The sequence below is a fragment of the Boleophthalmus pectinirostris genome, unplaced genomic scaffold, assembly GCF_026225935.1.
Source record: "Boleophthalmus pectinirostris isolate CB_2022bp ecotype Guang Dong unplaced genomic scaffold, ASM2622593v1 HiC_scaffold_12, whole genome shotgun sequence".
In the NCBI taxonomy this organism is placed as follows: Eukaryota; Metazoa; Chordata; class Actinopteri; order Gobiiformes; family Gobiidae; genus Boleophthalmus; species Boleophthalmus pectinirostris.
The window spans coordinates 35784941-35810291 of record NW_026571018.1 but is presented as its reverse complement, the minus strand read 5'-3'; the positions used below and the strand labels follow the sequence as shown (position 1 = coordinate 35810291).

At 40.7% G+C, this 25351-nt stretch overlaps 1 protein-coding gene across 7 annotated transcripts in view; it reads left to right on the top strand.

Annotated features, from left to right (window-relative positions):
* Window positions 1-3379: 3379 nt before the first annotated feature.
* tcf7 (transcription factor 7) overlaps window positions 3380-25351 on the top strand; it is a 139360-nt gene continuing 117388 nt past the window's right edge. For 2 of the 7 annotated variants that reach the window (XM_055148341.1, XM_055148339.1), the window contains exons 1-3: window positions 3380-3880; window positions 6698-6770; window positions 10712-10821. In XM_055148341.1, coding sequence (XP_055004316.1) covers window positions 3698-3880; window positions 6698-6770; window positions 10712-10821 — 366 coding nt within the window. In that variant the 5' untranslated portion in view covers window positions 3380-3697. The remainder of the gene's footprint in view (window positions 3881-6697; window positions 6771-10711; window positions 10822-25351) is intronic. The other 5 variants (XM_055148342.1, XM_055148340.1, XM_055148343.1 and 2 more) reach the window with 4 other exon arrangements.

Sequence of the window (25351 nt, the reverse complement as noted above, 5' to 3'; positions counted from 1 at the left end):
TTCTGTCATAATCCCAAGAATTCAATTCAAAAACATATTTCTTCATGTTGTCTGCGCTGAAATGAATCATGGGATATGTAGTTCCCTGTGATAAAAGGAGCTGTAAACTTGAAAACTACTGCTCCATGACATCACAAGGTAGAATTGAGCATTTTGAGCTTTTTAGATGAAGTTGAATCAGTTTTCATATAAATACATTATTTCCTAGTCCTTTTTATTTTTATTTATTTATTTTTTTTTTATTGCATAAACTAAAACTAAAGTACTTTTAGCCTGAGCTCCTGTGCAGCTGTGGTCTTGTGAGTGCAGTTTGGGTCAGATCGTTCTAAGAGCTTTTGCAACGCTCCCATTTTAGTCGACTAATCGATGGTTTGGACATGTCTTTAGAATTCCTTTAGTCGACTACAGCGCTACTAAAAGAAAAAAAGTTTTAAGATATATAAGCATAAGATACAGTATGTTGAGAACTTTATTATCAGTTTGACATTTTCCCTGCTCTGTGGTGATCTGGTGCAGTGTGAGGCTGCTGATTAGTTATTTAAAAGTGATCTTAAACTAAAGACGGCTCCATAGTCCATAGTGCTGTTTTTGTGTGTTGTTGGAGTTTTGTTGTGTATTTAATAAGTAAAATAATGATCCTGGTTTTAAAATTCACTTTCAATTTCTAGTAGACTTTCTTCTTTTTTCATTATTTACTTGTTTTTATGTTGATTTTAAGGGGAGACACCGCAGGTAAAGCTCTTTTTTTTTTCTCTCTTCAATTTTTTGGGGCATCATTTTGGTCTCAGTGTACAAGCTTTCCTGTAGAAACAACAAAATAGTCGACTCTGCATTGAAAGATATTTTAATATTTCATTTAATCCACGCTGTAACTTCAGTCTGTTTCCATACAGAAATACAGTAAGAATCAACCCTTAACCTCCCAGAACCTGAACTCTTACATGGCTTTATTGATTTCCTTGTTATTTGGGCTGATTGGGACTTGATGAGCGCAAAAACAAGAATTTTATTTTTTATATTTATATGTCCACATACGATATATAAACAGTGTTGGGAAGGTGACTTTTAAAATGTATTCCCTTACAGATTACAGATTACATACACCAAAATGTAGTTTGTAACGTAATCCATTAAATTACTTAAAGTGAGTAATGTAATCTGAATACTTTGGATTACTTGATTTGCTGTAGAGAAGCAAAGACGAGGAAATGTTCACGTAAGAAATTTTGTCAGCTAAAAGAAAATAAAAAGCCCAGACTTTACGTAACTATTAAAAATATTATTGATAGAAGAGGAGGAGACACGTCCGCCCAGCATGGTTTAGTCCTGTTAAATTCTGTTTTAGACCTGGTTTAGTCCTGGTTTAGTCCTGATTTAGACCTAGTTTACACCTGGTTTGGACCTGGTTTAGACCTGGTTTTAGACCTGGGTTAGACCTGGTTTGGATCTGGTTTAGACCTGGTTTTAGACCTAGGTTAGACCTGGTTTAGACCTGGTTTAGACCTGGTTTTAGACCTAGTTTAGACCTGGTTTGGATCTGGTTTAGACCTGGTTTTAGTCCTGGTTTAGACCTGGGTTAGACCTAGTTTTGACCTGGTTTTAGAATTGGTTTAGACTTGGTTTAGACCAAATGTGAAAACAGGAAAATACCGCCGTGTAATCCATTTATTTCAACAAAGTAACTGTAATCCAATTACCGCTCACTGAAACAGTAACTGTAACTGAATACAGTTACTCATCATTTGTACTCTGATTACGTAACTCCAGTACATGTAATCTGTTACTCCCCAACACTGTATATAAACATGTTTTAATCATTTTGATGGAACACAATAAAGTCACAATTGAATAATGATTTGCAAAAACTATTTTCTGAACAACCCAAACTGTGTTGGACATTTATGTGCACATATGTGGACGTCAGCTCTGAGCTACAGCAGCATCTCTACACACCAAACTACAATCATGTGCTTAACAAGATTTGGACAAAATGTTTGATACCGGGGGCCAGATCCGGCCCTCCAAGACCTTTAATCTGGCCCTCAGCTGACTTTCTACTAAAATATTGTAATTATATTTTCTATTAAAATATTGTTAATTTTCTGTGGTGTTTATCACAGCAGCGTCTCCAGCGTCTCTGTACGTGGCCCCTCCCACCAGAGCAGCACAAATGAAGACTTGTCTCTTTCCAAACGCTCTTAAAGGACGATCGTTTTGACTGTTGACCGTGACACCATCATCAGAAAAATGTCAATAAAATGAGAAAATTGGAGCCGAGTGCAGGATTTTACAACAAAAATTGACTGCTTACATATAAGTTCATGTTAAAACATTTTGTTGAAATTGTTTTTTTCTTAAAGTTTCAGGTTGTTCATAATATTATAATATTTTGTAAAAGAAAGAGTTCATCAGTTAAAAAAGATTTCTGTAATAGATTTGTGTTTCCCTGCACAAATATTTAAACTTATTGTTATTTTGGGGGTTTATATGACATGAGTTTTCTGATCCGGCCCCTTTGAGATCAAAGTAGGTTGGATACGGCCCTCGGACCAAAATGAGTTTGACACCATTGGTTTATTCCATGTCAGATTTACTCAAGTTTAAACTCTTCAAAATTTGGATGAAATTAAATTTTTTAGGCAAGTTTAGGCAAAATCTAGTTTACTCAAATACTAAATAAAATACCCAACATCCACTTTGTATATATTTTTTGGTATCTAATGAAATAACAGTGAGAAGCAACACATGTAAACCTAATTTTGAGATTTATATGTCCCAAAAATGGTAAATGTTGGCCGTTTTTACACATTAAATGTCTTATTTTATGTATGAAAGCATGGCATTTTTTGTGAATACACTACAAGAGAAGTTTTAAACTGATATTTCTAAATTTAAGAAAGTGTATTTCTATTTTCTTTTTAGTTTATCGTGGTCTGTCCTTTTATAATCTGCACTCTGCTGTATATGTAGCCTGTGTTGTGTATTTCTTAACCACGAACTGCATGAGCTTTGTGTGTCCTTAATAAAGATGAATAAAAACAATAATAGTACTTTGTGGTTTTTGTTGTGTGTCTTGTTTTCTCATTCTAAAGTGCATAAAACCTAAACGCGCTCTGCTTTTCCTCCTTTGAAACTAGTATCGATTCTTTTGGCGTGTTTACGTAACCTATTAGCCGCAGACCCTCGCGTCTCTCTGCTCTTTTCATGTGGCGCACCGGACCGTAGCGCGGAGACCGGGAACGCGCACCTTCCTGTTTAAACCCCCCGCCCGTGAACGCGCCCGGAGCAGCACGAGGGCGCACGAGGAGGCACGGCAAAGAAAAAAAACAAAAAAAAAAAAAACAGTCGAAAACAGAAGGTGGTGATGTCTCTTTAAGAAACAATCACACGGCACAGAGCGCAACCCCCCAACGAGTCATCGGAGCTGTCAATCACCCAGCGGCGCTTTGAAGTCGGCCTCCTCGCTTCGGCTCTCGTTCAGATCCGAGAGACAGCCACACGAGTCATCTCCGGAGCGCCGCGACTCTTTTCTGCATGTTTTACGCACTTTTACGCACGGAAAGTCTGCCCCGAACCTGCGCGCGGCTCTTCGCACACACTCACAGCGCGTTTGTAAAAGTTCTTTGGAGTTGTTTTTGGAAGTCAAAAGTAGAGAATTAGGTTAAGAAAAAAAAAAAAAAAAAAATCAGAAATAAACATGCCGCAGTTGAGTAACGGCGGAGGGGACGATCTCGGAGCCAACGATGAGATGATAGCGTTTAAAGACGAGGGCGAGCAGGAGGAGAAGATCCCCGAGAACGCGTTCACCGAGCGGGACCTGGCCGATCTCAAGTCGTCTCTGGTCAACGAGTCTGAGATCAATCAGAGCCCGAGCGCAGCGGTGAGTGCCCGGACACGATCGGACAAGACTGCCTCCACTACCTACAACTACTACTACTACTACTGTTCCTACTCCTACTAGTACTACTTTTGTTGACCGAGACTAAACCTTATTTATTGTGCTGAAGTGGAACGTTTAAACTTCACGAGTTCTGAGATATTCACATGAACATAAACAACTTTTACTACTACAAATACTTTTATACATTACCTCATTCACATTTTTGCTGTTTTTACAACTATTACTACTTCTACTACTACTATTACTCCTCCTACTAGTACTACTTTTATTGTCTGAGACTAAACTTTATTTATTGTGTTGAAGTGGAACGTTTAAGATCCACAAGTTTTGAGATATTCACATGAACATAAACAACTTTTACTACTACAAATACTTTTACACATTACTTCATGCACATTGTTGTTGTTTTTACAACTATTACTACTACTATTACTACTACTAATACTACTTTTGTTGACCGAGACTAAACCTTATTTACTGTGTTGAAGTGGAACGTTTAAGATCCACGAGTTCTGAGATATTCACATGAACATAACTTTTACTACTACAAATACTTTTACACATGACTTCATGCAACATTATTGCTGTTTTTACAACTATTACTACTACTACTACTACTATTACTCCTCCTCCTAGTACTACTTTTGTTGACGAGACTAAACCTTATTTACTGTGTTGAAGTGGAACGTTTAAGCTCCACAAGTTTTGAGATATTCACATGAACATAAACAACTTTTGCTACTACAAATACTTTTACACATTACTTCATGCACATTATTGCAGTTTTTACAACTATGACTACTACTACTACTACTATTACTCCTCCTCCTAGTACTACTTTTGTTGTCCGAGACTAAACCTTATTTATTGTGTTGAAGTGGAACGTTTAAGATCCATGACTTCTGAGATATTCACATGAATATAACTTTTACTACTACAAATACTTTTACACAATACTTCATGCACATTGTTGCTGTTTTTACAACTATTACTACTACTATTACTACTCCTACTAGTACTACTTTTGTTGACGAGACTGAACCTTATTTACTGTGTTGAAGTGGAACGTTTAAGCTCCACAAGTTTTGAGATATTCACATGAACATAAACAACTTTTACTACTACAAATACTTTTACACATTACTTCATGCACATTATTGCAGTTTTTACAACTATTACTACTACTACTACAAAGAAATCACGACTACTACTTTTTCTTTTTACGTTTACGTAGGTTATTTCTATCACTTCTCCTTCTTAGAGAGACTAATACACAGTGCAACTTGTGTACAACTACTACCAAATATTACTACTATACTACATTTTCAAGATCAAGTTTTCAAAAGAAGATTTCAAGTTTTTTTGAGATTTTCAGATGAACATAAAAAAATTTGACAACCAACCTTGGTTTCCCCTGCAACAGTTACTAGAATGTTTATCAGTTTTCCTTCCAAGAGAGTCTATTACTCATTACTGCAGTTACTACAACTACGGTACTACCAAGGCCTACTACTACTACTGCTACTACTAAACTTTATTTCTGGTGTTGAAATGGAATTTTTAACATAGCCATTACATTCTCCTGCTACTACTTCAACTTTTACTACTATTACTAGTACTTTCTTCTAAGAGAGACTAATACACAGTGTTACTACTACAGCAACAACAACTACTACTTCTATGAATACTTTTTCTGCCTGAGACTAACCTTTATTTCTTGGAATTTTTAAGATATATATTTTTAAAGATTCAGATGGACGTAAGAAAAAAACAAAACAAAACAAAACACTACTACCACTACTTCAGATTTTACTACTAGTTTTCCTACTACGACTACTGCTTCTACAAATAAATAACTGCTACTACAACTTTTACTACTTTGTTTTACCACTACTTTTACCACTTCATCTTCTAAGAGAGACTAGTACACATTACTGCTGTTACTACTGTTGTTACTACTACGACTACTAGACTACTACTACTACAAGGATATTGCTACTGCTTCTATTTTTTATATAATTATATAATATTTATCAGTTCTCCTTCTACGAGAGATTAATACCCGTTACTGCTGTTACTTCTACTAAGATGACAATGATGAGTACTACTACTGCAAGGAAATAACAACTACTACATCGTTCAGTACTTTTACCTGGTCTCCTTATAAAAGAGACTAATACGTATTACTGCTGTTACTACTACTACTACTACTGCTGTACTACAGGTCTGCTTTTACTACTATTACTTTTACTATTATTATTACAACTACTATTAGTACTTCTAATACTAATAATACTGTTATAACTTTGTCTACTACTTCCATTGCTACAACTAAATATATATATATATTTTTTTTAGATATTCATTTATTTACCAAAGACAAAGCACATTGAAACACAATACTGAGCACAAAATAAAGTACCTCTAGGCAACTTCTACTACTAGTATTACTACAAAAACTGCAGTCATGCCTGCCAGTATTACTACTTCTACTAAAAACCTTAAAAAAACCCATGTAGAATAAAAGTTTCAGTTAAATGTAATTAATGCAAATGATAATTAGTTCTATATTACTGTACTACCACAAATACAACTACTACCGGGAAAACTCCTACTACTTTGAATTTGTAAAGCAAGTTTCTGTTGAAACTTTTTTTAAATTTTATGTTATGACAACTACTACAATTCTACTTTTACTTTTGCTTTTCTACTAATACTGCTTGTCCTCCTGCTAGTGCACGTGTATGTATTTGTAGACAAAGTGCAGTATTTGAGGTGTTGTGTTGTGTGTTGCAGTCGGTCAGACGAGGACAGCAGAGCGAAGAGAGAGGCTACTCCTCTGAGAAACAACGCGAGCATTTAGACACAGGTGAGTCTCTGCTAAAAGACCGGATTTAGTTCTCCTTTAGACCTGTTTTAGTCCTGGTTTAGACCTGGTTTAGACCTGCTTTAGACCTGCTTTAGACCTGGTTTAGTTCTTTAGTCCTGATTTAGTTCTGGCTTAGTATCTGGTTTTATTCCTGCTTTAGACCTGCTTTAGTTCTGATTTAGTCCTGGTTTAGACCTGTTTTAGTCCTGGTTTAGATCTGGTTTAGTCCTGGTTTAGTCCTGGTTTAGACCTGGTTTAGACCTGGTTTAGATCTGGTTTAGTGTTTGCTTTAGATCTGGTTTAGACCTGTTTAGACCTGGTTTAGTCCTGGTTTAGACTGGTTTAGTCTGGTTTAGTCCTGGTTTAGACCTGGTTAGTCCTGGTTTAGACCTGGTTTTAGTCCTGGTTTAGACCTGGTTTAGTCCTGGTTTAGTTCTGGTTTAGTCCTGGTTTAGTCCTGGTTTAAACCTGGTTTAGAGCTGGTTTAGATCAGGTTTAGTCCTGGTTTAGTTCTTGTTTAGTCCCTGTTTATACTGGGATGAATCCTGGAATACTGTATTAAGTAGATGTTTACAAATGACAAAGTATTTATTTAATTACTTATTACAACTAAGTAGTAAGTATTAGTATTATTACTAAGTATTAAGTAAAAAGTATAATCTGACCTGTTGAACATTTCACAAAAAAACATTACTTTCAAACCATATTCATATTTAAAACTACTATTACTTCTTAGTACTACTATAATGTAACACAGTATGTGATTAAACTATTCTTAAAAGTACAATTTCTCCCATTGGTAAATATAACTTTGACACAACATTTTGGTCCAGTTTGGCACAATTGGTGTTGTCCTCGTGATAAAAAACGGTGTAAAAATGCGCGGCGCCCCCCCATGGAGACACAGAGCAGGGTTTGGTCACGGGGCGCACTTCAAAGACCCGCCTCAGGTGCACATTTCACTATCGCCAAAAATCTTACACTTTTTCAACCTTTTTAATGTCAAACTCCTTTTCACATCACGGCCAAAGTCAAATGAACTCAAATATACGGCTTCAACTCGTGCAGCTGTGGAAAAGTGAATCTAAACTCATTCTATACGTTTATTTCTATAGAGGAAAAGTATAGTGCACACGTCTGGAGTCTAAAGAAAACATCGAAACAACTGTCAGAAACAATCAAATCAAAATGTTCCAACTGCGAAAAAATAACTGTATGAGTGCAGACCTGGTTTAGTCCTGGTTTAGACCTGGTTTTAGTCCTGGTTTAGACCTGGTTTTGTCCTGGTTTAGACCTGTTTTAGTCCTGGTTTAGACCTGGTTTAGTCCTGGTTTAGACCTGTGTTAGTCCTGGTTTAGACCTGTGTTAGTCCTGGTTTAGACCTGGTTTAGTCCTGGTTTAGACCTGGTTTAGTCCTGGTTTAGACCTGGTTTAGTCCTGGCTTAGACCTGTTTTAGTCCTGTTTTAGACCTGGTTTAGTCCTGGTTTAGACCTGTTTTAGTCCTGGTTTAGACCTGTTTTAGACCTGGTTTAGTCCTGGTTTAGACCTGGTTTAGTCCTGGCTTAGACCTGTTTTAGTCCTGGTTTAGACCTGGTTTAGTCCTTGTTTAGACCTGTTTTAGTCCTGGTTTAGACCTGTTTTAATCCTGGCTTAGACTTGTTTTAGTCCTGGTTTAGACCTGTTTTAGTCCTGGTTTAGACCTGTTTTTTGTCTTGGGGATAGTTCTATAGTTTAGTCCTGGTTTAGTCCTGGTTTATGCCTCGTTTAGTCCTGGTTTAGTCCTGGTTTATGCCTTGTTTAGTCCTGGTTTATGCCTTGTTTAGTCCTGGTTTTGTCCTAGTTTAGACTTGGTTAAGTCCTGGAACAATCCTATAACAATCCTAAACCAAGTCAAGGTTAGTCTTGGTTTTAGTCCTACATTTATCATATAGGTTAGACCTGATTTAGACTTGGTTTAGTCTTAGAATAGACCTAGCAAAGACCTGATTTTGTCCTGATTTTAGTCTTGGGAATAGTTCCACAGTTTAGTCCTGGTTTTGTTCCTGGTTTAATCCTAGTTTAGTCCTGATTTAGTCCTGGTTTAATCCTAGTTTAGTCCTGGTTTTAGTCTTAGGATAGACCTAGTATAGACCTGGTTAGTCCTGGAATAATCCTGTAGTTAAGACTTGGTTTAGTCTTGATTTTAGTTCTGCATTTATTATAAAGTTTAGACCTGGTTTAGATCTGGTTTAGACCTGGCTTAGTCCTGGTTTAGTCCTGGAGTCCATTTTTAATTCCCCTTGGTAATTTATGTACATTTAATTAGTCCTAATTTAGTCCTCATTGAGATCTTCTTTAGTCCTGGTTTACACTTGGTTAATCTTGGTTTAGACCTGGTTTAGACCTGGTTCAGACCTGGTTCAGGCTTGTCTTAGCCCTGGTTTGGGTCTGTGGGCGGGTGGCGTTCTCGTTAGCGTGTTAGTTTCTTAAATGAGCAGAGTGTGAGGAGGCTCTTCAGTCCTGAGGCGGCTCTCTGGAGTTGAACACGTGCGTCACACACACGGCTCACAGTCGGATAAGACAAGGGTGTGGGGCCTAAAAAGCAGAAGTAAGTCACATTAAACAACTTTGAAATGATTATTATTATTATTTTTTTTTGTTAATGATTTAATTTTTAACACTGTATTTAATTTAATACTACAAAATATTAAAAAACAAATGATTACAAATGAATTACTGCATTTGAATCGAAAGAAATGTAAGGAGTAAAAGTGATTCAAGGTCTTCTAAATTAAAACATGATGAACATGTGTTTTCTCAAATATATTTTATCATTTTAACTCTTAGTTAAAACATTATTTTAAAATAAATAATAATTACTTGTGTCAGTTCTATAATAATTTAAAACCATAAGTGTCAAAAAGTGATAGTTGAACTTCAGCCAAGGCTTTTACGGCATTTTAAGACATTTCTGATGGATTACTAATTACATGAGTAAAAGTATTAGTAACGTTTCCTGATGTGAGTGAGTCTAAAGTTACAAAAGCTTTATGTGACGATATGAAAACATGTATGTTTTTTACGGCGCTCCTTCAGATATTTTAGACCTTCTTTAGACCTGGTTTAGATCTGGTTTAATCCTATTTTTGACCCAGTTTAGATCTAGTTTAGTCCTATTTTAGACCTGTTTTGGTGCTGGCTTAGACCTGGTTTAGTCCTATTTTAAACCCAGTTTAGTCCTGGTTTAGGTCAGTTTTAGACCAATTTTAGTCTTATTCTAGATCTGGTTTAGTCCTGGTTTAGACCTAGTATAGTCCTATTTGAGACCCATTTTGGTGCTGGGTTAGACCTGCTTTAGTTCTATTTTAGACACACTTTAGTCCTGGTTTAGATCTAATTTAATCCTATTTTGGACCCAGTTTAGATCTAGTTTAGTCCTATTTTAGATCTGTTTTAGTTTTGGATTAGTTCTGGTTTAGTCCTGTTTTAGACCCAGTTTAGTCCTATTTTAGATTTGGTTTTGTTGTATTTTGGACCCTATTTAGGGCTGGTTTAGACCCAGTTTAGTCCTGGGTTAATCCTATTTTAGACCAATTTTAATCCTAGTTTAGATCTGGTTTTGTCTTATTTTAGACCCTGTTTAGTCCTGGTTTAGACCTACTTTAGTCCTATTTTAGACCTGTTTTGTTGCTGGATTAGACCAATTTTAGTCCTGTTTTAGACCTGGTTTTGTCTTATTTTGGACCCAGTTTAGTCCTGGTTTAGTCCTATTTTAAACTCAGTTTAGTCCTATTTTAGATCAATTTTTAGTGCTGGGCTAGACCTGGTTTAGTCCTGTTTTAGACCCAGTTTAGTCCTATTTTAGATCCATTGTAGTACTGGGTTAGACCTGGTTTAGTTCTGATCACAGTAAAATGAGTATTTGGAAGTAGTATTTATGACCCCTCTCTCTTGCCTCTAGTGTCCAAGCAGCAGCAGTCTGACGGGGGCATGTACAAGTCTGGCTCGTACCCCGGATACCCCTTCCTCATGTTACCGGACCCGTACCTGCCCAACGGAGCCGTGTCCCCTGTGAGTACCACCTCTCATACAAGCCAAAGTACTACTCAAGCTCAAAGTACTCTGTCTGATACTGCGATACAAGCTCAAAGTACTGTGTCTGATACTGCGATACAAGCTCAAAGTATTGTGTCTGATACTGCGATACAAGCTCAAAGTACTGTGTCTGATACTGCGATACAAGCTCAAAGTACTGTGTCTGATACTGCGATACAAGCTCAAAGTACTGTGTCTGATACTGCGATACAAGCTCAAAGTACTGTGTCTGATACTCTGATACAAGCTCAAAGTATTGTGTCTGATACTGCGATACAAGCTCAAAGTATTGTGTCTGATACTCTGATACAAGCTCAAAGTACTGTGTCTGATACTGCGATACAAGCTCAAAGTACTGTGTCTGATACTGCGATACAAGCTCAAAGTACTGTGTCTGATACTGCGATACAAGCTCAAAGTACTGTGTCTGATACTGCGATACAAGCTCAAAGTATTGTGTCTGATACTGCGATACAAGCTCAAAGTACTGTGTCTGATACTGCGATACAAGCTCAAAGTACTGTGTCTGATACTGCGATACAAGCTCAAAGTACTGTGTCTGATACTGCGATACAAGCTCAAAGTACTGTGTCTGATACTGCGATACAAGCTCAAAGTACTGTGTCTGATACTGCGATACAAGCTCAAAGTATTGTGTCTGATACTGCGATACAAGCTCAAAGTACTGTGTCTGATACTGCGATACAAGCTCAAAGTACTGAAGTAAAGAAAGTACTGTCTCTGATATTCTGAGTGGAAATATGAGCAGTGTTTTTCTCTTTTGGTTTGGTCTCTGTTTGGGTTTTAAGAGCTCTAGACCTGGTTTAGATCTGATTTAGTCCTCGTCTAACTATTGTCATGTTGTAGTCCAGTTTTGTTGTTTTGTAGTCCTGGTTTTAGACCTTGTTTAGTCCTGGTTTAGATCTGGTTTAGTCCTTATTTAATCCTGCTTCAGTGCTGTTTTTGGTCTCTTTTCCCATGGACTTGGTTTAGTTCTGGTCTGTACCTGGTCTACCCACAGTTTAATTATGTTTGGCACTCCTTGCTTTAGTTCTGGTTTAATCCGCATATAGTCCTTCTTTTGTACTTTAGTTTAGAGCTGCTTAAGTCCTGGTTTAGTCCTGGTGTAGTTCTGGGTTTAGTCCTGGTTCAGTCCTGATTCAGTCCTGCTCTTGTCCTGTTTTATCTTGTTTTAGTTCTGGTTTAGTCCTCATATAGTCCTTCTTTTGTACTTTAGTTTAGAACTGCTTTAGTCTTGGTTTAGTCCTGGTTTAGACCTGATTTAGTCCTGGTTTAGTCCTGGTTCAGTCCTGGTTTAGTCCTGCTCTTGTTCTGTTTTGATTCTGGTTTAGACCTGCTTTAAGCTTTGTTTAGTCCTGGTTTAGTCCTTATCAAGTCTTTTGATGCAGTCCTGGTTTAGTCCTTGTGTAGTCCTTGGGCAGTCCTGGTTTAGTCCTTGTGTAGTCCTTGGGCAGTCTTGGTTTAGTCCTTGGGTAGTCTTGGTTTAGTCCTTGGGCAGTCCTGGTTTAGTCCTTGTGTAGTCCTTGGGCAGTCTTGGTTTAGTCCTTGGGTAGTCTTGGTTTAGTCCTTGGGTAGTCTTGGTTTAGTCCTTGGGTAGTCTTGGTTTAGTCCTGGTTTAGTCCTGGTTCAGTCCTGCTCTTGTCCTGTGTTATTTCTGCTTTAATCTTTGTTTAGTCCTGGTTTAATTCTCATAAAGTCTTCTGATGCAGTCCTGGTTTAGTCCTTATGTAGTCCCCGGTTTAGTCCTTTTGTAGTCCCTGGTTTAGTCCTTGGGCAGTCCTGGTTTAGTCTTGGTTCAGTCCTGCTCTTGTCCTGTTTTAGTTCTGGTTTAGACCTGGTTTAATCTTTGTTTAGTCCTCGTCAAGTCTTCTGATCCAGTCCTGGTTTAGTTCTAATTTAGTTCTTTACGCTGGTTTATTCTGCTTTGGTCTTATTTTAGTCCTGGTTAAGTCCTGTTTTGTCCTTGTTTGGTCCTTCTTAGTACTGTGTTAGTTCTGGTTTAGTCTCGGTTGAATCTTGGTTTAGTCCTGCTCCTGCTGCTGCTTTATCCTAGTTTTAGTTTTACTTTTTACTTTAAACGTCTTAAGAATCTCTATTATAAAGCTGCACTGTGTAACTTTTTGGTTGAGGGTCCGTCACCTGCTTGTTTCTATAGATATACGTCATTGCTCTGCCCGGAATGTTCCACAGTGTGACATTAAACAGCTCTACCTTAACATTCATTCAGTTACATGTGATTTTAAAGCTCAAAAAAACAGGTATTCTGACCGTGAGCTGGGCCGCCTCTCCACAGATCTGACCCATAACTTGGTTTGGTCTCCCTGAAAATAGAAAAAAGATCACCGTCATTATTTCTTGCGTATAGTTTTTGGATTTTGAAGTTCCCTTTTCCCACGTTCCTGACAGACAGCACCGTCCCGTGTCCGTGTTTCTGTGTGTTCCTGGTTGAATTGTGTTTAAATGTGGTGCGTTGTGTGTATTGTGAGTGTGTTGTGTGCTGTGTGTGTGTGTGTAATTTGTGGCGTGCTTTCGAACCTTCGTTTTTCTGCTTTGAGAAAATCCGCTCAGGCCTGTTCTGTGTGGCCACGCTCTTCTACAACTCAGAATGTCAAAGTCTTTATCCAGTTCATTATCTGTTTTTCTCAGTTTATTACATTTTTTTTTATTACAAAAAAATAATATAAAACACATTCTTTGCATTCTACATAAAGGTGTAGGTTTGGACAGTACTTTTAATAACTTTTTTATACACTTGTACTGCTCAGAGAACTTTTCAGACCCTGTACTTTTACTCCTACTTGAGTAAAAGTATGGAGTCTGTAATATACTGTCAGTGTAATAGTACTCTTCCTGTAGTAATATATTGTACAGTGTAGCAGTACTCTTACTCAAGTAAAAGTTGTGGTCTACAAGTTGGTCCTGGTTTAGATTTAGTTTAGTCCTTGTTTAGATCTTGTCCTGTCCAAATCCTGGTTTAGCCCTAGTTTAGTTTTAGTTTAGTTTTGTTTTTTCATAAGGAGGGGTTGTCTGGGGTGGGAGAGGGAGTTGTCTGGGGAGGGGAAGCTGTTGGGTGAGTTGACTGGGGAGAGGGGAAAATTTGGAGGAGCTCTCTGGAGAAAGGGAAGATTTGGAGGAGTTGTCTGGGGAGAGGGAAGTCGTGAGGTTGGAGGGTGAGTTGTCTGGGGAGAGGGGAGAACTTGGAGGAATTGTCTGGGGAGAGAGAGAGAGCTCATGGGGGAGTTGTCTGGGGAGAGGGAGGTCTTGAAGGAGTTGACTGGGGAGTGAGAGGCCATTGGGTGAGCTGTCTGGGGAGAGGGGGGGCGTCGGAGGAGTTGTCTGGGGAGAGGGAAGACTTTGGTGAGCTGTCTGGGGAGTTGGAGGCCGTTGGAGGAGTTGTCTGGGGAGAGGGAGAACATTAGAGGAGCTGTCTGGGGAGAGGGAGGACTTTGGTGAGCTGTCTGGGGAGAGGGAGGTCTATTGGGTGAGCTGTCTGGGCAGAGGAAGTTCTTGGGTGAGTTGTCTGGGGAGGGGGAGGTCTGTTGGGTGAGCTGTCTGGGGAGAGGAGGTCTGTTGGAGGAGCTGTCTGGGGAGAGGGAGGTCTGTTGGGTGAGCTGTCTGGGGAGAGGGAGGTCTGTTGGGTGAGCTGTCTGGGGAGAGGGAGGTCTGTTGGGTGAGCTGTCTGGGCAGAGGAAGGTCTTGGGTGAGTTGTCTGGGGAGAGGGAGGTCTGTTGGGTGAGCTGTCTGGGGAGAGGGAGGTCTGTTGGGGGAGCTGTCTGGGGAGAGGGAGGTCTGTTGGGTGAGTTGTCTGGGGAGAGGGAGGTCTGTTGGGTGAGCTGTCTGGGGAGAGGGAGGTCTGTTGGGTGAGCTGTCTGGGGAGGGGAGGTCTGTTGGGGAGTTGTCTGGGGAGAGGAAGGCTGTTGAGGAGTTGTCTGGGGAGAGGGAGGTCTGTTGGGGGAGCTGTCTGGGGAGAGGGAGGTCTGTTGGGGGAGCTGTCTGGGGAGAGGGAGGTCTGTTGGGTGAGTTGTCTGGGGAGAGGGAGGTGTGTTGGGTGAGCTGTCTGGGGAGAGGGAGGTCTGTTGGGGGAGTTGTCTGGGGAGAGGGAGGTCTGTTGGGGGAGCTGTCTGGGAGAGGGAGGTCTGTTGGGTGAGGTGTCTGGGGAGGGAGGTGTGTTGGGTGAGTTGTCTGGGGAGAGGGAGGTCTGTTGGGTGAGTTGTCTGGGGAGAGGGAGGTCTGTTGGGTGAGCTGTCTGGGGAGAGGAGGGGTCTGTTGGGTGAGTTGTCTGGGGAGAGGGAGGTCTGTTGGGTGAGTTGTCTGGGGAGAGGGAGGTCTGTTGGGTGAGCTGTCTGGGGAGAGGAGGTCTGTTGGGTGAGTTGTCTGGGGAGAGGGAGGTCTGTTGGGTGAGTGTCTGGGGAGAGGGAGGTCTGTTTGGGTGAGGTCTGGGGGAGTGGGGAGCTGTCTGGGGAGGGAGGTCTGTTGGGTGAGCTGTCTGGGGAGAGGGAGGTCTGTTGGAGTGTCTGGGGAGAGGGAGGTCTGTTGGGGAGAGCTGTCTGGGGAGAGGGAGGTCTGTTGGGTGAGTTGTCTGGGGAGGTGGAGGTCTGTTGGGTGAGTTGTCTGGGGAGGTGGAGGTCTGTTGGGAGCTGTCTGGGGAGAGGGAGGTTCTGTTGGGAGTTGTCTGGGGAGGGAGGTCTGTTGGGTGAGCTGTCTGGGGAGAGGGAGGTCTGTTGGAGGAGCTGTCTGGGGAGAGGGAGGTCTGTTGGGGAGCTGTCTGGGGAGAGGGAGGTCTGTTGGGGGAGCTGTCTGGGGAGAGGGAGGTCTGTTGGGTGAGTTGTCTGGGGAGGTGGAGGTCTGTTGGGTGAGTTGTCTGGGGAGGTGGAGGTCTGTTGGGTGAGCTGTCTGGGGAGAGGGAGGTCTGTTGGGTGAGTTGTCTGGGGAGAGGGAGGTCTGTTGGGTGAGTTGTCTGGGGAGGTGGAGGTCTGTTGGAGGAGTTGTCTGGGGAGAGGGAGGTCTGTTGGGTGAGTTGTCTGGGGAGAGGGAGGTCTGTTGGGTGAGTTGTCTGGGGAGAGGGAGGTCTGTTGGGTGAGCTGTCTGGGGAGAGGGAGGTCTGTTGGGTGAGTTGTCTGGGGAGAGGGAGGTCTGTCTCTCTCTCTCTCTCTCTCTCGGTGGCGTGTCTCTCTCCTCTTTGTTTCTCCCTTGTAATTAGCCCAGCGCTGTCACCGTAGCAACCCCATTACCTGCTGCAAGGCATTGTGGGAAAGAACACGTGGGGGGTCAGAGCAGTGTATAAAAAAAAAAAAAAAAAAAAGTGAAGAAAAACCGCACTTAAAATGATTTGCGTTCGGAATATACACTTAAGTTTAAGCGTCTGGCTGACTCGACGGAAATATTCTTACTTTGTCTGGAAAGTTCCACAATATGGCATTAATCTTCTGATCTCGCATTGATGATTTCACTGCTCAGAAATACTTTAAAACAAAATACTACACGTGTTTAATGTCACATTCAGAATTAAAAAAATATTCTCGATCAAGTTTACATGGAAATAATAATTCTGAATTGAAGTTTACACAGAAAACATGAAATTATTTAATTCTGCTCAACGTCCGGGGGTATCGTTTGTTCATTTGTTTTTCACAATAAAACCAAAAATAAGAAAAATTTTAAAAAATATATATAAATAAATTAAAATTCTGCATTTTTTGTCTCCAGTTTTTGATTTTGTGTTTGAATGAATAATGGAAAAAAACGGATAAACAGCCGTTTCCTGTTTCCGTGACTTAAACTGCGCCGCGTACGGACTGAACCAGGACTGAACCAAGACTAAAACAGGACTAAACAGGACTGAACCAGGACTGAACCAGGACTGAACCAAGACTAAAACAGGACTAAAACAGGACTGAACCAGGACTGAACCAAGACTAAAACAGGACTAAAACAGGACTGAACCAGGACTGAACCAGGACTGAACCAAGACTAAAACAGGACTAAAACAGGACTGAACCAGGACTGAACCAGGACTGAACCAAGACTAAAACAGGACTGAACCAAGACTGAACCAGGACTGAACCAGGACTGAACCAAGACTGAACCAAGACTGAACCAGGACTAAAACAAGACTAAAACAAGACTGAACCAGGACTGAACCAAGACTAAAACAGGACTAAAACAGGACTGAACCAGGACTGAACCAAGACTGAACCAAGACTGAACCAGGACTGAACTAAGAGTGAACCAGGACTGAACCAAGACTAAAACAGGACTAAAACAGGACTACACCAGGACTGAACCAGGACTAAAACAGGACTAAAACAGGACTGAACCAGGACTGAACCAAGACTAAAACAGGACTAAAACAGGACTACACCAGGACTGAACCAGGACTAAAACAGGACTGAACCAGGACTGAACCAAGACTGAACCAAGACTAAAACAGGACTAAAACAGGACTAAAACAGGACTGAACCAGGACTGAACCAGGACTGAACCAGGACTGAACCAAGACTGAACCAAGACTGAACCAGGACTGAACCAAGACTAAAACAGGACTAAAACAGGACTGAACCAGGACTGAACCAAGACTAAAACAGGACTAAAACAGGACTGAACCAGGACTGAACCAAGACTAAAACAGGACTGAACCAAGACTGAACCAAGACTGACCAAGACTGAACCAGGACTAAAACAAGACTAAAACAAGACTGAACCAGGACTACACCAGGACTGAACTAAGACTGAACCAGGACTAAAACAGGACTAAAACAGGACTGAACCAGGACTGAACCAAGACTAAAACAGGACTAAAACAGGACTGAACCAGGACTGAACCAAGACTGAACCAAGACTGAACCAGGACTGAACTAAGAGTGAACCAGGACTGAACCAAGACTAAAACAGGACTAAAACAGGACTACACCAGGACTGAACCAGGACTAAAACAGGACTGAACCAGGACTGAACCAAGACTGAACCAAGACTAAAACAGGACTAAAACAGGACTAAAACAGGACTGAACCAGGACTGAACCAGGACTACACCAGGACTGAACCAGGACTGAACCAAGACTGAACCAAGACTGAACCAGGACTGAACCAAGACTAAAACAGGACTAAAACAGGACTGAACCAGGACTGAACCAAGACTAAAACAGGACTAAAACAGGACTGAACCAGGACTGAACCAAGACTAAAACAGGACTGAACCAAGACTGAACCAAGACTGAACCAAGACTGAACCAGGACTAAAACAAGACTAAAACAAGACTGAACCAGGACTACACCAGGACTGAACTAAGACTGAACCAGGACTAAAACAGGACTAAAACAGGACTGAACCAGGACTGAACCAAGACTAAAACAGGACTAAAACAGGACTGAACCAGGACTGAACCAAGACTGAACCAAGACTGAACCAGGACTGAACTAAGAGTGAACCAGGACTGAACCAAGACTAAAACAAGACTAAAACAGGACTACACCAGGACTGAACCAGGACTAAAACAGGACTGAACCAGGACTGAACCAAGACTGAAACCAAGACTAAAACAGACTAAAACAGGACTAAAACAGGACTAAAACAGGACTGAACCAGGACTGAACCAGGACTACACCAGGACTGAACCAGAACTGAACCAAGACTGAACCAGGACTAAACCAGGACTAAACCAGGACTAAACAGGACTACACCAGGACTAAAACAGGAGTGTCGGGATGAGTAGTCGGGTGATCAGGACTGAGACCAGGACCAGACTGGGACCAGACCAGGACTGAGACCGGGACATTTAAACACAAAATCGAAAACTGGAAAAAAAATAAAATAAAATCCTTATCTGTTTTTTCATTTTTCATCAAAATAGTTCTGTTTTCTTATTTTTGGTTTTATTTTGAAATACAAATGAATAAATGATACACAGATTGTTCTGATTGGACAGGGACACAAACGTATTTACGCCTCCCGAAAAAAAAACAAAAAAACAATTCAGCTGCTACCGGATTTTTTGTCATCTGTTTGTCATCTCAGACTGACCTGGTAAAATATTGAATAAATAAATTTAAAAAATAAAATAAATAAACAGCTCTATTTTATTCAATCCCAGGTGGTTTTAGAGCTCAAAAATACCTGGAAAAACAAACATTCTGACTGTGAGCGGGATTGCCTCTCCACAGATCTGACCTGTAACTTAGTCTGGTTTAGTCTCCATGAAGATAAAATCATTCTAATACTGTGAAACATTCCAGACAAAGGCCCCTCCACCAGAAAAGTTACACAATGCACCTTTAAATAATCTGAAATAAAGTCAGAGATTTATAAATGACGTCAAAATCTCAGCTTGTCTCGCGTCTCGTCTCATCTTGTGGACATTATATCTCGTCCCACCCCTGATGTCGGAAAATAGTCTCGATTTTGAATTCAAATTAGTTTGTGAACCGTTTGTTTTTCAGAATTTCAATTAAGAATGAAAAACAATAAAATGGGAAAACAGTGATTTCATTTTTCCGTTTTAGTGTCAAACAAAAAAAAAAACAAATTTCGACCTCTACTTCCAATATTTGATTAAAAATTTACTTCAAATAACACTAATCAATCTTGGTGCCTATTTCAATTTTTGATATTTTATTCTCTCTGGTTTATTTGTCCTGGAAGTTCTGCTGCTAGAAAAACTTACTTGAAAAATCGCTGCAATTTTGTGCACAAACACGTCCTCTTCTTTTTACAGTGACGCGTTTATTTTGCGTCTCAGAAAGTCCTTGTTGTTGAACTCCATGACGGGAAACGGGTCACAGCGAGGTGATAAACTCAAAAAAAAAAAAAAAAAAAAAAAAGAGCAGAAGAATTCACACGCGCCGTGATAAGCAGCGGAACTTCTGAGGCAAAAAAAAAAAAAAAAAAAACAGAAAGAATAAAATATCAAAACTGAAATAGGCACGATGTTGATGATGTTTTTTTTGATTGAGATAAACTTTAAAGAAGAAATCGAAGTCAAAATCAGTCTTTTTTTATTTGACACTAAAACAGAATAATGAAAATTTATTGTTTTTCGTTCTTAATTAAAATTCAAAAGAACTTCAAGTGAGTAACGTAATCTGAATACTTTGGATTACTTGATATTGTCATGCTTTTTAAAACGACATGAATGTACCAACCACATCCTGAAAATTCTTGTTTGTTCAGTCTTTACTTGACCAGATTAAAAATATTATTGAAAGAGAAATGATTTTTATATGAAATCACAATTATTTCCACCCTTCTGTTACTGTCACATTGTGTTAGTTTAGTCCGGGTTTAGTCCTGGTTTTAGTCCTGGTTTTAGACCGGGTTTAGTCCTGGTTTTAGTCCTGGTTTTAGTTCTGGTTGAGTCCTGGTTTTAGTCCTGGTTTTAGTTTTAGTTTTAGTTCTGGTTTAGTCCTGGTTTTAGTCCTGGTTTTAGTTCTAGTTTTAGTTCTGGTTTTAGTCCTGGTTTTAGTTCTGGTTTTAGTCCTGGTTTTAGTCCTGGTTTTAGTTCTAGTTTTAGTTCTGGTTTAGTCCTGGTTTTAGTCCTGGTTTTAGTCCTGGTTTTAGTTCTAGTTTTAGTTCTGGTTTTAGTCCTGGTTTTAGTTCTGGTTTAGTCCTGGTTTTAGTCCTGGTTTTAGTTCTAGTTTTAGTTCTGGTTTTAGTCCTGGTTTTAGTTCTGGTTTAGTCCTGGTTTTAGTCCTGGTTTTAGTTCTAGTTTTAGTTCTGGTTTAGTCCTGGTTTTAGTCTTGGTTTAGTCCTGGTTTTAGTCCTGGTTTAGTCCTGGTTTTAATCCAGGGTTTAGTTCTAGTTTTAGTCCTGGTTTTAGTCCTGGTTTAGTCCTAGTTTAGTCCTGGTTTTAGTTCTTGTTTTAGTCCTGGTTTAGTCTTGGTTTAGACCTGGTTTAGTTCTGGTTTTAGTCCTGGTTTTAGTTCTTGTTTTAGTCCTGGTTTAGTCTTGGTTTAGACCTGGTTTAGTTCTGGTTTTAGTCCTGGTTTAGCCCAAAATGTGAAAACACCACCATGTGATCCATTTATTTCAACAAAGTAACTGTAATCCAATTCCCACTCACTGAAACAGTAACTGTAACCGAATACAGTTCCTCATCATTTGTACTCTGATTACATAACTCCGGTACTTGTAATCTGTTACTCCCCGACACTGCTCGTCTCTGTTCTCTCGTGTACGTCTCACTGTCGGTGTTTTGGGGAGATAGGCCCAAACTCTGGCGTCGTGTCTTAATCTGCGTGAGGATTTGAGGTCGTGTTTTGGGAGCTGCTTTTGTCCCGGCCGCGTGTTTTCTCTTGTTTATGGCGTTTCTCTAAATGAATGGGGACGCGGCCTCTTAAGCTGCAGATTACAAGAGTCTGAAGAAGCCCGGAGGAGCGGAGACTGGCATTTACCCGCCGCTTTTCTTTCAAACGATCGCTCGTCTGCTTATAAAATGTTCTGCATCGTGGACTTAGGGGCTCCCGAGGGTGCTGAAAATCCTCTGCTCCGTCTCCTCTGCATCCTCTGACCCTCAAGATCTCTCAAGATCTTCTGACCCTCTTCTCTATTCCTCTGACCCTCTCCTCTGGACCTCTGATCTTATCTAACCTACTTCTCTGTTCTTCTGAGATCTCCTCTGCTCCTCTGATGGTCTCCTCTCCTTCTTCTGCTCCATCTAATCTTCTCTTCTGCTCCTCTGACACTCTTCTCTCCATCCTCTGCTCCTCTGACCTTCTCCTCTGGTCCTCTGACCCTCTCCTCTCCTTCCTCAGCTTCATCTGATCTTCTCTTCTGCTCCTCTGACCTTCTCTCTGGACCTCTGACCTTCTCTGACCTGCTTCTCTGTTCTTCTGACATCTCCTCTGCTCCATGTGACCCTCTCCTCTGCTCCTCTGATGGTCTTCTTCTCTCCTCTGACCCTCTCCTCCCCACCTTCTGCTCCTCTGACCCTCTCCTCTGAACCTCTGACCCTCTCCTCTCCTTCTTCTGCTCCATCTGCTCTTCTTTTGTGCTCCTCTGACCCTCTCCTTTGGACCTCTGACCCTCTCCCCTCCATCCTCTGCTCCTCTGACCTTCTCCTCTGCTCCATTTGACCTTTCCTCTGGTCCTCTGACCCTCTCCTCTGCTCCTCTGATGGTCTCCTCTGCTCCTCTGACCCTCTCCTCCCCACCTTCTGCTCCTCTGACCCTCTCCTTTGAACCTCTGACCCTCTCCTCTCCTTCCTCAGCTTCATCTGATCTTCTCTTCTGCTCCTCTGACCCTCTCCTCTCCATCCTCTGCTCCTCTGACCTTCTCCTCTGCTCCATCTGACCTTTCCTCTGCTCCTCTGACCTTCTCCTCTGCTCCATCTGACCTTTCCTCTGCCCCTCTGACCTTTCCTCTGCTCCATCTGACCTTTCCTCTGCTCCTCTGACCTTCTCCTCTGCTCCATTTGACCTTTCCTCTGGTCCGCTGACTCCCTTCTCTGCTCCTCTGCTCCATCTGACCCTCTCCTCTGTTCTTCTGACCATCTCCTCTGCTCCTCTGACCCTTTCCTCGGCTCCTCTGACCTTCTTTTCTGCTCCCCTGACCATCTTCTGCTCCATCTGACCTTCTCCTCTGCTCCTCTGACCCTCTCTTCTGCTCCTCTGATGATCTTCTCTGGTCTTCTTCCCTCATTCATAATAATTCAAAATCTCATATCTCTTAAAAAGGGGGATATTATGCAAAATGGACTTTCTGGAAATTTCTCCCATGTTATAACATCATTACCTCATCAAAAACACTCCTGAAGACGTTTTAGACGCCATCCATGCATGTTTGAGTAATCTAGCAATCTCTCCCGGGTTCTACTTTATGATAAGCAGTACAAGACTCCGCCCACGAGCCTGCGTCATTTTCTACAATCACACAAAAGCACAATCAATACAAGACTTGCAGTAGTTTCGTTAGCGGGATGCACTCCGATTATGTGGTGATATCGCTCTGAAGGGGGAGTGAGTCATCGCGGAGAGCAAACACAGAGGGGGTCTAGACGGAGAGCATCGAAAACGAAACCGAGACCAATTACAGATATTGATACGGTGTTTTTGGACGAAATGAGCGCGTCTAAATCAATAAAAGGAAACTCGGAGGTCTAAATATGAAGCGTGTTTGCAGTTCGCCCCCCGTAGACGTGTAATAGTCCCTTTTTAAGACTTTACTTGTGGTGTTTTCTGGATATTGCGTTGCTCAGTGAAAGTTTCTGTGATGTGGAGGCTGTGGTCGCGATCAGAGAGTCACAGATAGTCCGGGCGCGTTTTGGTTCATAACCCGGGTGTGCGCTGCGCTGTGTACTCCCCACACCCCGGGGTCCTTACAGTAAAACGCGCTGAGTGACAGATACAGGTGTAGCGCTTCACTCTGGCCCCGGGCGGGTTTTTAGGGGGATTTCCGCAGTTTTTTTTGTTTTTTTTGTTTTTTCAATCTGACATAATTAACAGGAAACAAACAGGTACAAATTACACATGTGGGATGAAATTATAGACAAAAGCTCTATGTGTAAACTGCAGTCGTTAAATGTGTCTTTTTCTGTGGGGGGTCTGACACCTGCTCTTCGCCATGGAGATGTTATTGCTGTGTCCGGGATTTCCCATTAATCTGTTTTGCGCTTATTAAAATGTTGGTGTTTTTTATTGCAAAGAAAGCAGTAATAGTAGCTATAGTAGTAGTAGTAGTAGTAAAGTAGTAGAAGTTCTTCTTGTTGTTGTTGTAGTAGCACTAGTAGTAGTTGTAGTAATTGTTGTTGTAGTTGTTGTTGTTGTATCGGCAGTAGTAGAAGTAGTAGTAAGAAGTAATAATAGTAGTATTAGTATTTGTAGTAGTAGTATTTGTAGTAGTAGTAGTAGTAGTATTTGTAGTAGTAGTAGTAGTAGTATTTGTAGTAGTAGTAGTAGTAGTAGTATTTGTTGTCGTAGTAGTAGTAGTAGTAGTGTTCGTAGTAGTAGTAGTAGTAGTAGTAGTAGTAGTTCGTAGTGTTCGTAGTAGTAGTAGTAGTAGTAGTAGTAGTGTTCATAGTAGTAGTAGTGTTCGTAGTAGTGTTCGTAGTAGTATTTGTAGTAGTATTTGTAGTAGTAGTATTTGTAGCAGTAGTAGTAGTAGTAGTAGTAGTAGTAGTAGTAGTAGTAGTAGTAGTAGTAGTAGCAGTAGTAGCAGAAGTAGAAATAGTATTAGTAGTAGTAGTAGTAGAAGTAGAAATAGTATTAGTAGTAGTAGTAGTAGTAGTAGTAGTAGTAGTAGTAGTAGCAGTAGTAGTAGTAGAAGTAGAAATAGTAGTATTAGTAGTAGTAGTAGTAGTAGTAGCAGCTGTAGTAATAGCAGTAGTAATAGTAGTTGTATCAGGATATAAATATACAAAAACATGATACAAAACATTAAACTACGACTTCACAAACCTGATGTGATGTGCAGTATTTTCTCTTCTGTTTTTATTTCACTGTTTTGTCCTTAAATCAAGAGCATTAATAACAGACCAATCAGACGCCTTCTTCTTTTTGAGAGGTTACCGTTAACAACGCGTTTGATTGACAGTGTTGCTAGGACAGGCGGGAAGGGGCGTTACCTTCAACAGCCTTGTTCCTGCTCTTTGGATGGTTGCTATAATACTTCGAGGTCAGAATTCCAAATGTGGGACTCGGCTCAAAATTCACTCCACTACTGCCTGGTCCTCGATGAGCTTCGTTTGACTGGAGATGAGCACTGTTTTTATCCAGTCTGTGACCTGCACACACATGTTCTGCAGTGTGATTCTTGTATTAGTTTGTCAGATACTTTTAATAATCTTAATATTTTTGTCTAATCACCTGGTCGTGTTTCAAATGTGAACTTTGTGATGTGAACACAATCTTATTATTAAAATTAGGGCCCGGCTGATATGATACCGATAAAATAGTAGGTGGAGGTGCCGATACTCGATATAAAAGCCGATATATTTAGTGATGTAAAAATTTTCTGTAAATCTTCTGTTGATTATAAAACTTTGTTTAGGCGACATTTATTGTTATTCTGCCTATTTACATCATATTTGAAGTCACATTGGGTCGACCTAATTGCATTTTTGCACGACATTCTACCCAGTAAAGAAAGTAAGTAAACTATAGTCACTTGTAAGAAAACAGGCTGATTGTGTGTGATAGTTTACAGCAGCTAAACAATGAGAAAGAACCAAAAGTAGCTCCAAAACCGACACATTTGCAACACTCACCGCTCACACGGGCTCCTCTCAGATCACAAGACTTCACAAATAAGGCTACGTTCAGACAGCAGGGCTTAACGCTCAATTCTGATTTTTTTGTGAAATCTGATGTTTTTGCGAGGTCGTTCACATTTCCAATTAAATGCGACTAGTATGCGATCCCCTGTGTGAACGTTAAATGGCCCGAAAGTGTCCCGCATGTGCACTGGAGACACGATGACGTCAACCGCAGCGAGCGTGCTCTGTGTTTACGGAAGTTGTGCAAACATGGACACGAGCATTGAGCACCTGGCGATTTTA